The sequence below is a fragment of the Malurus melanocephalus genome, unplaced genomic scaffold (genome assembly GCF_030028575.1).
Source record: "Malurus melanocephalus ecotype Western Australia unplaced genomic scaffold, MMel_1.1 scaffold_103, whole genome shotgun sequence".
Lineage (NCBI taxonomy): Eukaryota > Metazoa > Chordata > Aves > Passeriformes > Maluridae > Malurus > Malurus melanocephalus.
Window position 1 is genome coordinate 1,308,868 of NW_026623335.1, and position 12,660 is coordinate 1,321,527.

At 40.0% G+C, this 12,660-nt stretch overlaps 1 protein-coding gene across 5 annotated transcripts in view; it reads right to left on the bottom strand.

Moving 5' to 3' along the window:
- The window catches only part of FARS2 (phenylalanyl-tRNA synthetase 2, mitochondrial), a 231,259-nt gene that overhangs the window by 67,510 nt on the left and 151,089 nt on the right, over positions 1-12,660 (bottom strand). For all 5 annotated transcript variants that reach the window (XM_057369139.1, XM_057369135.1, XM_057369136.1 and 2 more), the window contains one exon: positions 8,477-8,628. In XM_057369139.1, the coding sequence (XP_057225122.1) occupies positions 8,477-8,628 (152 nt within the window). The remainder of the gene's footprint in view (positions 1-8,476; positions 8,629-12,660) is intronic.

Genomic DNA, 12,660 nt, shown 5'->3' on the forward strand with positions numbered 1-12,660 from the left:
TTCTTCATCACAGTCTTGGACTTGGACAGGGAAACTGCTATTTGGGAGATTCTCAAAGCAACCCAAAGGAATTAAGTATCTGAAACCACACAGGAATTCRAATGCCATAGGCCAAGCACTTAAAAATCTTTGAAAAGGGTACTTAACAAAAATATGCAGACAGATTCCAGGTCTACACATACACAGAAAACAAGTAGAGTGCTGGAAGAGTCTACTTCCATATCAAACAATACTTTCTGGCTTGTGCTATAGATGTGCACGCTCATTTTTGTTGTCTCTGATTTCACCCAGTAGATCCTTGAAATTCAGTGTTTGAAATTCTGAATTTCTAACATATCTGAAAGTCTTTTTAAAACAAATATTAGTGCATATTTACTCAATAATTCTCTATATTCATATCAATGAGGAATATTTTTGCTGGGGAGGAAAAGGAGGAATTAAAAGCTTTTCAGCTCAGTTTCCCCAAAAGAACCCCCAAAACAACAAATCCAAGCAGATGGCTACCTGGGCTCTATGAATGTTCTTGTCACTGAGCAGGATATTTGGGAAAGCTAAACTCCAAGAGTCCCAGTCCTGGTGGAGAACAGCATGGTATCATGACTTCTATAAAGTAGGAAATGCAGGATCTGATTAATTCATGTATTAATCAGCATGGCAGGGTTACCTTGTAGTTACTGACATGARTGCAACTCCTGGCTCTTTTAAACTTCCTTTAGGCAGTCAGGACRGAAACCTTACCACCACAGATCTTGGGTGGTGGATTATCTTGGCTCTGGTGGGACATGAACAGCACACACAGATGCTTCATAAAGCACCTCTCTCTGAACAGCCCACTGTTTAAATTAATTTGGCCAGAAAGTGCCTGACCACCTCTAAGCAGGAGCTGCTATGACAATGGAGCTGCTACTTCTACACAYCTATTGTTCAAAGGGAAAAAAGGGAGGGAAGAGGAAGAGCCCAAAGAGTAGTTGAGGCCACTGATTGCAAATAGAGCAAACACCACTGACTGTTGGGTTGGGCTGGGGCACAGGGAATGCCTGAAACACACACACCAGGAGTGAAATGCATCAAAACTCCATTACACAAGTCTCCTAAGCTGATGCCCACAAGGCAAAAGAATCATAAACCCATYATTGAATGGTTTGGGTTGGAAGGAACCTAAAGTATTAWCCAGTTCCCACGCCCCTGCCAYRGGCAGGAACACTTTCCACGAGATCAGGTTGCTCAAAGCCCCTTACAAACTGGCCTTGAACGTTTCCAGAGATGGGTGCTAAGGTTTCTTATTAAAATTATTAAAGAGATGCTTCTGCCYRAATTAAGGTGCAAACAACACCATATGCTGAAGTCAATAGYACAGAWTATTATTTAMYAGTAAATATGAGGTAGAGAGGGAGACACAGGAAGAAATAGGAAAGAGGGCGGAGAGAAATTGAATAACAGAGAGTCAGAAAAACTATCATTGCTCTGTGGACACTGATGGCATCCCATTGGTCCTCTTCTGATCTTCTCAATGGCGATGGTGATGGTCCATCAGAGGTGGGGAAGTCCCAAAAACAGAGAGTGCACTGGGTTTACATTCGCTCAGGTTCAGGTGGGAACACCTAGGCACCTACCCTGAGGTGGGGTATTTTGCACTGGAGGATGCAATGCATTGAATCAGGGGACACTCTGGAAGGAGAGTGGTGGTTTATGACACCTTCTAAGACATTACACCAATTTTGGCCCATCCACAGGGATGAGTACCTTCAAGCTATGTGTGAATGTCCCACTYMTCTAGAGGGGAATTTTCACRGCTGAACCACTTGTGTAAGAACTTTGGCATGATGAAAAGAATTATCCCACCTCCAAGAATTTGCCTCAATGCAGTCTCTTYCCTTATCTTGYTCAACACCCAGCCGTACAGTCYRCTGATGGGTATACAGGCCTCCCTYTACACCTGGGCAAAATGGTCGATTAATTGAGTCATTAACATTAACCATTAACAGTCCAGTCTCTCACAATGARGCATCCACAGYTTCTCTGGGCAGCCTGTTCCAGTGCCTCACCACCCTCCTGGTAAAGATTTCTGTCTCRTGTAAACCCAGCCTYTTTCRGTTCAAAGCCATTCYCCCTTGTCCTGTCACTACACACTCTGGTAAAAARTCCCCTCCAGCTCTACTGCAGACCCCCTTTAGGCACTGGAAAGTGYTCTAAGGTCTCCCTGGAGTCTTCACTTCYCCAGGCTGAACATTTCCAGCTCCCTCAGCCTGTSTTCATAGGAGAGGTGCTCCAGCCCTCTTAGGCATCTTTGTGACTCTGCTCTGAACTTGTCTCTCAGATCCATGTCTTTCTTATGTTGGGACCCCAGAGGGGATGGAGCACTCCAGATGGCAAGGGCAAAACAAAGGGGTTGAATCCCCTCCCTCCCTGCTGGCCATGCTCCTTTGGATGCAGAACAGGATACAACTGGCTTCCCAGGCTGCAAGCACATGGTACCATGCCATGTCTTACTCCACAGGGATGCTCTCAAGCCATTCCCTGCCCACCTGTATTTGTGCTTGGCATTGCTCTGACACATTTGGATGACCTTGCAATCAGCATGACTGCATTAGATAGCACAGAAAAGGTTCTTATTCTCAAGAAAAAACAAACAGGTGTCACTTATCCTGGCTGGGACAAGAGAGCATAAAGAGGCAAGATGGACTGGAGGCACTACTGCAGTGTTTTAACTACCCACTATATGGTTATGCYCTACTGTGACAGCTGAAAAAAGTCTTGGAAGTGAATGAGAATCCTCTGACAGAGTCTCCATGAACAGTTAATCTATTTCAAAAGTATTAGTCTTRCATTCATGAGAGGAAAAAAAAATCCAGAGCTGGAGAACATCATTCATTAATTGAAAACCAATCTTCTGCTAGCTACTGTCAAAAGCAGCCTCTGGGTTATTTTTTTTTCTGCAGAGAAGCTGCTGCTGGGATCTTGCCAGTTCAGCAGTTAAAGGTAATCTCAAAGAATCCCTCAGCAAATTGTAAAGTGCTCAGGCTGAAGAACAACAAGGTGTTTGGGGACTGAATTGATTGTTTTAATTTGCGTAATACTAGCAGCAAGCAGCACTTAAGAATTATTCTGCTTAATTCACCGATTCCARAAGCAAGACATAACCAAGCCAGCTTTATAAATAAACCAGACCTGAAAGTATTTGGTTTTATCCCCATGCAGATATGGAAAAGTGCAAAATCTGGCATCTGGAAAGTGAATGCTCTTACACTGTATTTTCTATATACTAACAAGGAGCTAGGGGCATGCATTGACACMAACCAGCAGTCAATAGGATCTGACTCTTTGCTGTCAGGTCTGYTCCTCTTGCTGTTTGGAAAAGAAGAGACACAGGTCATCTGAGTACTCCCAAAGTCTCTAAAGATGGTGCCACAGTGCACCTACCTTCCTCCTTCACAGCAGCCAATACATTTCCTCTCACTTCATTTAACCGACTGTGACAAATGTGCAGATCTCACCCCAGAAGTGTGCAAGTAATTGATTCAAGGCAAGAACAAATCCTTTCTTACCTATTCCCCACTTATATTTTTAACAGCATAACCGTCAAAATGCAGCAAATCAATTTTCCCCCCTTACTGTCTCCACACTGCCTTTTCAGAGTATTTTTAGTTGCTCTGATTAAAAATTTACCTCTTAAGTACTACTGAGGACACAGTGCATTTCTTGATTACAGTTTTGTATAACTTTTTCAGCCTACCTACATATCCTCCTTGCAAAGGAAGATGTGGAGCCATATCCTTCCTTACTTCCCTTATTTAACAAAAGAGAAATTTTATTAACTAAGTTTGAAATATCGATGGGAAAATAATCTCATTTCAAAATGCAGAAAATAAGTTTTCAGAATGAAGATGTGGGGCCATCACACCTTGATTACAMAAGATACCTTACACAAGAGAAACACGGCTAAACTGAAAAAAAAAACATTTGCAGGGCTTGCCCAAAGCAAAGATAAACAGCCTCACCATTTYTGGATTATCTCTTTGGCACTGCATTGTAGGGGATTGGTACTCACCCCTGGACTCTTATCTCTCTCTCTGTCCTCTTCATCGGGGACAACTTGGGTCACAAATGTCTTGTTCTACCACATATTCTACCATTTGTGATTAATCAATATTTCCTTTACTACTTTGTCCAGGTATGCTTTTATTACCTCCCTGAAATTCTACATGTGTGCAGCCACAGTATTTATTTGAATGTCACCAAAATATAAGACACTGCTCTTCCTGGGATCCTCTGCATGGCCGCAGTTCTGATTTGCTTATTCATAGTGGGCAGAGACCTTTCTACCTTTTGACTGCTATTCAGCCACCCCTTCTTTGTGAAATCTGTTTAATTTCCAAAACTGGAGAAGTCTTGACCACTGAAAAAGAGACTACTTTCTGATTTAATTTCTGAAGGTCATTCATATTGATTAGACGGCTTAGCCAAGTTGAGTGTAGAAGGCCTAAACTTAAAGATATGRRGGATACAACAGCCATTGCAAGAAGTAAGGGAAAAACCCCTTTCTTTTCTYCCTTTAGTATCAATATAGTCCAAAACATTCTCTTTTTTCTTGCAAATGTTTGTTCACTAAAATGTTCCAAGGGGGAAAATGTCAGCTACAAATCCTCACTCATCATGTATTTGCACAGCCATGCTTAAAGGTCCTTAAAGATCTCCAAGGATTTGAAAGAAATAATTCAGTCAGGTAGCAAAACCATGCCACTCCCATCCAGTATCTTGCTACATGGCTCACGCAGCATCTGACAACTCCAGGCAAGTCACAGTGAGCTCACATCATGCACCATGCACACAGAAATAAATTCAACCAACCAAATGTATGAAACTGACAGTCTGAAGCTAATGTATCAAGCAAAAATAGCTGCAATACACAAGATGGACTGTGGAAAACATTTTGCTCACTGCAAAGGGATGYTTCTTCTCTATTCTGCTTGCCTTACAGATGGCCTAAGCCTGTTCTCGCCAAAACCACAACAGTTTCCCTCAGTTTCCTTGGCACTCAGTAAAATCACAACTTTTTCTTCTGACTGATTCTTTATATACCTGAGTAACAGGTGTGTTACAGCCATGTTTTACATTATTCATCTTGGATGAAGTTAAACCCTGTGTCACACATTGCACATTACTCAGTTTACCTCAATGTTGTGTTTTGACTTTTTGYTCAGCTAAGTTTATCTAGGATGCATTTAGGCTGGAACAGCTCTTCATTACCCCAGCACAGCAACCTGGCATCCTCCTAAYTTTGTGCTTTTCAGCAATGACTCTCCTTTCTGCTGTATCTTTTAATTGCCTGTGYTTCCCTAAAAGTTATCTAAACATTATCACATTACAAAGCAGATAATCAAGATTCAYTTGATTTACTTGATTTCAGGCATCTCTTCCTTGCTTAAACAATTACTTGTCCCATGCTTTTTGCTGCCCCCACTTTCCTTTTCTCTGTAGAGAAATACATTTTCACTGCTAATACACACCATAACTGCAATGTACTGGAGCATGGGTATCAGCCCAAAGCCCAGTGAAATCCCAAAAGGTTTCTGAACCACAGAAAAGGCAACTATGCAGCATTACATAGATAGCCTCTTTAAAGAATCTCAATTTAAAGACCTTTTTCTTTGTGATAAATTTGTTTGAGTTGTATAACATTTTCTGTTTTCCAATCTTTATAGTCCTATAAYGAAGAAAAGTAGTTTAAGAAGGAAAATAAGGCTACCCAAACTGGTATTTTTGAAGGATTAAAAAAATCTGAATTTTAAATTCTAGAAGTGATTAACTACAAGCATGAACTTAGTAAGCTGCTTGTAAGTACCTAACATCCAAAACAGCAGCACTGCAGGTTTTCCAATCCTAGACACTTTYCTCCCTTCCTCCACAGCAGATTCACAAAAAATTCAAGATAATGATTACAAGTACTAGATCTGTAACGTACAGATCCATAGCAATGCTGAGGATCTCTTATGTTAAATTCTGTGCCCAGAGGCTTTTCTGCAAACACTGAATTAAAGAAGCCACTGTATCATTCCCATAACAAGATGATTATCTAGGAATTAAGACTAAGTAGAAAACTCTTTTCAAAACGTCAGTCTTCCAAAGACTTTAGAAATCAAACAAAATTACTTATGTGGTTTACATMATCAGTTCTTGAAAGGTACGTATCTGCATGCATCCTGCTCTAAGAAGAAAGGGCAAAATAACCATTATGTTATAGTCTTTATTTATGATTCTTGGTTAGTGCAGTAGATAATCTCCTTGGTGATACTGATTTTTAATGGGACATTTTAAAAGATTTCTTTTAATGTTGMTGCAGGTGAACAAACTAAGATGACTACAAAATCACTTACCAACAATCTATTAGTGTCACCTCCCAAATTCTTCAGATATGAAGGTGAGAAATTTTTCCTGCTTATAGTGTCAAAACATATTTGGATGTCTGTTGAGTAAGGTTTTAATGGTTTTAGAGAACTAAACTAGTAAAGTCTAAAATCTGTGTGACAATTCTCTGTGACCAATCATCCATCCTGTGTATTTGCAGAAGTCACAGAGGGAACCAGAGGTGTATTCCTTGAGGAGGAACAACTGTCATCCCTGGTACATGTTCTGGATGTGTCAGAGCATATCAAAGCAGGAAATACACACAGTAGAAATGCAGAGTAGTGATTCCTGTCCCTATCTCACCACTCCACTAGTATGGAAGAAAATATTCTCAGTAAAGAAGAGAAACGAGTTGAGCCATGACTGATGGCAGTGCTGCTGGCAGGCTGTCACRGTGTATGTGGATTTCTCCAGTAAGATGCCAGGAGTAATCACAGAATAATACYGCCTCTCTTTGAGGGAGCAGGGAATAAGATTTCTCCAAACTTTCAGCCTTGGAGGAGCTGTTTGTACTACATATGGGATTTGCCCCTAAGAGACAATTTAACAGCAAAGATAATTGCTAGTTTGGTATCACCATGGAAAACGCAGGCAAAAAGTGGCAGTGAGCACAGAGGTGTTACACATATAATCACAATAAATATTCAGCATGAATGAATGGAAGGACCAGYTCCAGAAAGGGGTTCAACAACCCAATTTTCATTCTATCAGAGCCATCATGAGAGAAGACAGAAGGATATGTGTGAGAGCCTAACTGATACTATGGTTCACTCCAAGTGCCACTAAGAAATTATCCATACCTGCAACAAACTTGCTTCTGGATTTCCCTGAAAGATACAGTCTGTTGTTCTTTGCAATGAAAAGTACTCATCATCTTATCCTAACCTAGATTCCTCTTCGGCACACACCATCTTGAGTAAAGGGTTAAGATCCCTTTGCATGWTTTGCATGTGAGAACCACTCAAGAATTAATGACTCAAAGCTTTCAGATGCCCACACAAATTTCATTTGCATTTCTGTTTCTTCACACAGCAGAAACAGTCTCATATAACATCACACAAAAAGGRTAAAAAAGGAAAAAAACCCTCCAAAATAAAAAAACACTGAACCACCATGAAAACTTGGCCACAGAACAATCTGTCCATGTGGTCTGCATCACACATCAAATTCAAAAGAACAACAGGGTTAAATACCTGGATGTAGAAAGAATAAAATTGAAAAATCTATAGGTGCTGCAGAATAACATGAAGCATTTTCCTGTCATCTTCAAGGAAGGTTTATTATCTGCCTTTCTACAGCACTAAAAAAGTCTCATGATAAATTATTTTAAACCTCAGTTTTAGAAAGCTTGGTAGCCAGCAATTTTTCTACTTCTTGATGTGGAAACAGCAAAATGAAAAAGAGTGCAAATGTAATAGCTGACACTTGTCTGGTTTTGAGGCAACTGTTGTTACCAGTTGGACAAATACCCTGTRCACTCCCTGGTCAAGTCAGTGCTACTATACCCATATGATGTCCTGAAACCTGAGAGATTGCTCAACAGCATATAAATAAGTGTCAGAAAGAAAGGAACAAGGTCTTTTTTTTTTTTTTTCTCCTGCCTGTTGAACAACAAAAATAGCATTCTCTAACAAAACATTGTTAGCACTGACATTATAGGAAAGGTCTACTAGAGTGTCAGGACTMGAAGAAGAAAGGTAGAGAACAAGGAGACAAACACCAGTCATTCAGCAAAGAGCAGGACTGGAATATCAGACATGCTATGGGCAGGAGTATCACGCACTGCCAGATGTATTGAGGAAGGCAGTTGTTCACTGTTGCTAGCTGAGCACAAAGCACTGGAGTAGTCTCAATACTAGAAGCTCAGTACTAGTACAAACCTGAAAAATAGGCAGTACTTCTTTTAAATAAAAATTATTATTTTTTGCTGTAAAAAGATTTTGGAGGTAAAAAAAGGAATGAATAGAATAAAGAATGTAAGAATAAAGAACTTCTTCGCATACAGAACTAAAATATTAATAAAATACTTATACTGTGACCACAAGAAAAAGGTTTTAAAATTTTTACTTACTTTGGATGGGCAAATTCATCCAGTAGGACAACCTTTTCTATCAAGTCTCCACCAATGCTTCGAACCAAATCATAGAAATCATTCTGAGAGTATGTCCCAGAAGGCAGCCAAAAGGAGATGTCATTGATCAAAGGTGGGTATCTGCTGAGTGGCTAAAAGAAATTACAAAACATATCTTTACACATCATTTGACTTAGTAAGTATATCAACAACTGTTCTGAACTTACATAACACACAAAGTACACAGTTTAGAGGTCTTCTGAAATGTCTTTTGAAGTGCAAACTGACCTCATAAACAACTGAGATGGAAGATTTTATACTAGGAAATGTCTTTTAAAGATCCACTCATAGCAACTTTGATTTATTCATTCAGAAGAAAAAACTAGTTTTGTTTGCTAAAATCAGTGTTTATGACCCCACTGAAAACACTTCTGCATCAGAGCTGTTTGAAAAAAMGAGATAATTGTAAGGTGATTTTTTTCACTGGATAGAATTGCACTTTCTAAAAGCATTTTTCAGACTTTTTGCAGATTCAAAACTTCTTATCACATTCAGGTGTAAAACTTGTATGTATTTTATAGTCTTCTTACATTGTACAACATTTATTATTTGTACTGCCTAATTTCTAAAAAAGTCTTATCAATAGGCACGTTCTTATTAAAATGGTATAATAAGAAACACACTTTGGCTTAAAAAGAGAGTTCAGTTCACTTTCCAGTGGTTTTTCTAGACATCCAAACATCCACAACAAAAAAGGTATTGCTGTTAACATAATCATTCATTCCACAAGTACCACAACAGGCTTTTGAACACAAAAGGGCATCTTTGCTGCGGACATAAAGACCTCATCTTGTGGGCAGATACTGTAACAGGAAGAGAAAGAGAAACAAAACCAGACAAATATTAACTTCTCAGTTGTGATGAAACTTCTCTGGACTCYATGAGTTTCAGCTCTCACTTTTGGTGAGATGTGTCTTTGAAGAACAGAAAACGGTAATGCTCTCCTTTCATGACCTCTAGGTCATACAGTAGGAACTTCTGCCTTGCATTRATTCCCTGCAGTTGAAAAAAGTACTTTTGCACAAGACTGTTTGAGTCTGYAGGAGAAAACATCTTTTTTATTAAATTGTTTATAAGTATAAGAGATCCCATGTGTACTCCTTGGTCTCTACAGTATAATACCTCACTCAAAAATGTATTCCATGGCTGGGAATGTTTTATGATGGAGCAGTGGAAACCTAAGTGAGAACCTGCTAAAGCAATAAACGTTAATAAGGCAAGTTTACAGCATTCTGATTTACTCAAATACTGTTCTGTAGAGTGTAAACTAGTCAATAAATATCTGATATGGAATACATGCAAGTTTTAAATTAATAGCCCCCCCAGCAAATAAAATTGTGAGTCACAAATGATTATCGAACTTGTTAAAGGAATAAACTTGTCAAATGAATTCATATCCTGTACATCAAATTAAAAAAAGGAAACTTGCACAACAAATCCATTGTAAAAGAGCTTTTGACAAAACACTAATGAAAGAAATGGAAACATCTCTGCTGTACAAGTCACAGCTGCAAATGCTGGAGATGCTCCTCAGACAGCAACCTGATACATGTGCTAGTATAAATAAAGTTATAATCCTGCAGTAGACYCCCATATTCTCACCTCATCCTTATCTACCAATACATTTACCACTGCTAGAATCCAGGAACATACCAAACACTCTTCAAATGCTGGTGGAACAAATACAAGACTCACTGAACTGCCAGYTCAAGACTTTTAGTTATTCAACCAGAAGATGTGGCTCATGAGCCTAAGCATGACCAGGTGCCTACTTCCATTCACACTCCAGGAACGAGGACAATAAAGAAAAATAATTACATGTTCAAGTAACTCMGTAATGTAATGCTGGTTTTGGCTGGGGTAGAACTGTCTTTGGGCCAGTATGGGTCTGTATTTTGGATTTGTGCTGAACACAGGRTAGATAACACAGAGATGTTTTTTTTTATTGCTGGGCAGTGTTTGCACAGAGCCAAGGCCTTTTCTCCTTTTCATACTACTGTGCTGGTGAGGGGGGCTGGGGGTGCTTGGGAAGTTGGGAGGAGACACAGCYGGGACAGGTGACCACAACTGACCAAAGGGGTATTCCAGACCAWATGACATATACTGACATACTCAGTATATCAAGTGGGAGGAAGAAGGAGGAAGGGGGGATACRTGGAGTGACTGTTTGTCTTTCCAAGTAGCCATTGCATGTGATAGGGTCCTGCTCTCCTGGAGATGGCTGAACACCTGCCCATGGGAAGAAGTGAATWAATTTCTTTTGTGTTTGTARTTTTTCTCTCCAATGTCACTAGCCTGGATACAGAATTGTAATTTTGTCTGTGTATGCYTGTGTGTGTCACAAAGACTGGAAGGACAAATGCTTAAAACATAACATAAGCATAACTTTTTATTATTAGAAACTAACCTTTTCTCAGAGCTGTAATGCAGAAAAATCTTTTATGGTACAAGGCACGGCAATAATCCCATATTATATTGTCCCTTCACCACCTGGCTGCAGTCAATATCACTGCAGTAAGCCTTATATCAACACTGAAGTTAGTGTAAGGATAAAATTCCGAGTTCTCAAATGCATCGATCTGTTTGTTGTAGAGCTACATGAGCCACATAATAGTTTATTAGCTACACCTAAAATGTGAATAGGCTACTAAAGAGTCTCCAATTGGCAAGTCAAAATGAAGTTCCTGAATCTGTATTCAGGCACTCCAGCAAATGCATACTGTGGTCCAACAGATTTGCCTTTGCCATTCTTTGATCCTTTCTAAACTCTCCTGCTCTTTAAAAACACACTGGTCTAAAGTTCATTGACTTTGATCCTTTTCCAAGTTCCAGGCAAATGCCAACCCTGAGACCATTTCCCCATGAATTTACCGACATTTTAAAGGCTCCTCTTGAGAGCAATGTGTTCTTCCCATTAAATCTTCTACTCTGCTGAACCTACTGTTCTGATCTGCTATCACCTCCAGCCACCACTACATTATCTTCATGGCTTAGGAATGCTCCACCACAATGCTTGGAGAAGCTACCAGGACACATCTCTGTAGGCAATGTGTTGGCCAAACCCTAGCACTCTACCAAAGCCTGGAAGTCCTGCTGTTCCTCCTTCCACTCCATGATTGTCCCCTTAGGTTTTTGAGGAACTAAAAAGAGATTTAGGAAATAGTAGAACTGACCCCACCGGCAGGGCACTGGTCAAGTGTGTCAATAAGCACTGATGATGTACAGACATCTCTACGCCCCTCTTTTGGTTCCATCAGAGCTTTGCCATCACAGTGCTGCTTTCAATGTTCTGTTTATTTTCCATTTCAAACACTTCAGTGTACTATCTTTGTCATTTTTCAACAGCCTCAGAAAACAAGAACGTTTTCACAGAAATAACACTAAGTATAGGACTCCACTGAACCCATTTTGTAGGAAATATTGCAAATAATGACATCACATTTTTCAAACACCCAGGGTGAAAGCATTTAGGAGTGCTGAATTACTAAAATGTATTTAAATGATAAAATGRAAGTTCATGATAGTCCACCCTCAGTGATACATGTTTGCTAGTCATTAGTCACAACACCATCTCCTACTTACTAAAACTGCAAGCTTTTCCCTCTCAGGATGCTAACTGTAGTATAGAAATGAGTAGCTGGACACCAGTGCTATAACCTGCTCTGCCTTGCCCATGCCTAAATGTACCTGAGGAGTGCACCACTGCAAAACAAGAGGACTGTGACTCTTCTGCATGGGTTTGTGATAGTTTAGGGCATTCCTCATCCCCTCCTCTCTGCTCTGCCTTTCTGTCTGAAATTACTGCCCCTGCAGCAGCAGATAAAAGAAACTTGTGTCTGTTCTTCCTGTAGCCAGCTGAAAATTGCCCCTCTCATTGGTTTATGTTAATATGTGCTGGATGAAGAACTGYAGCAGCTCGAGTCATTGGGGAACAGCTGTCTTAAGCAGCAACAGGATCCACCAGAACTCATTTGTCAGCACAAAATAGCAAATACTTGGGCTCTGCATATGCTGCCACACCAGGGCAGTGTGTCACTACTGTGGACACTTTGGCAGCAGGAATCAGCGGTCACCATAACAGTGGTATCTGTTCATTCACACATGGCAAAGGATCACCAGTGAGG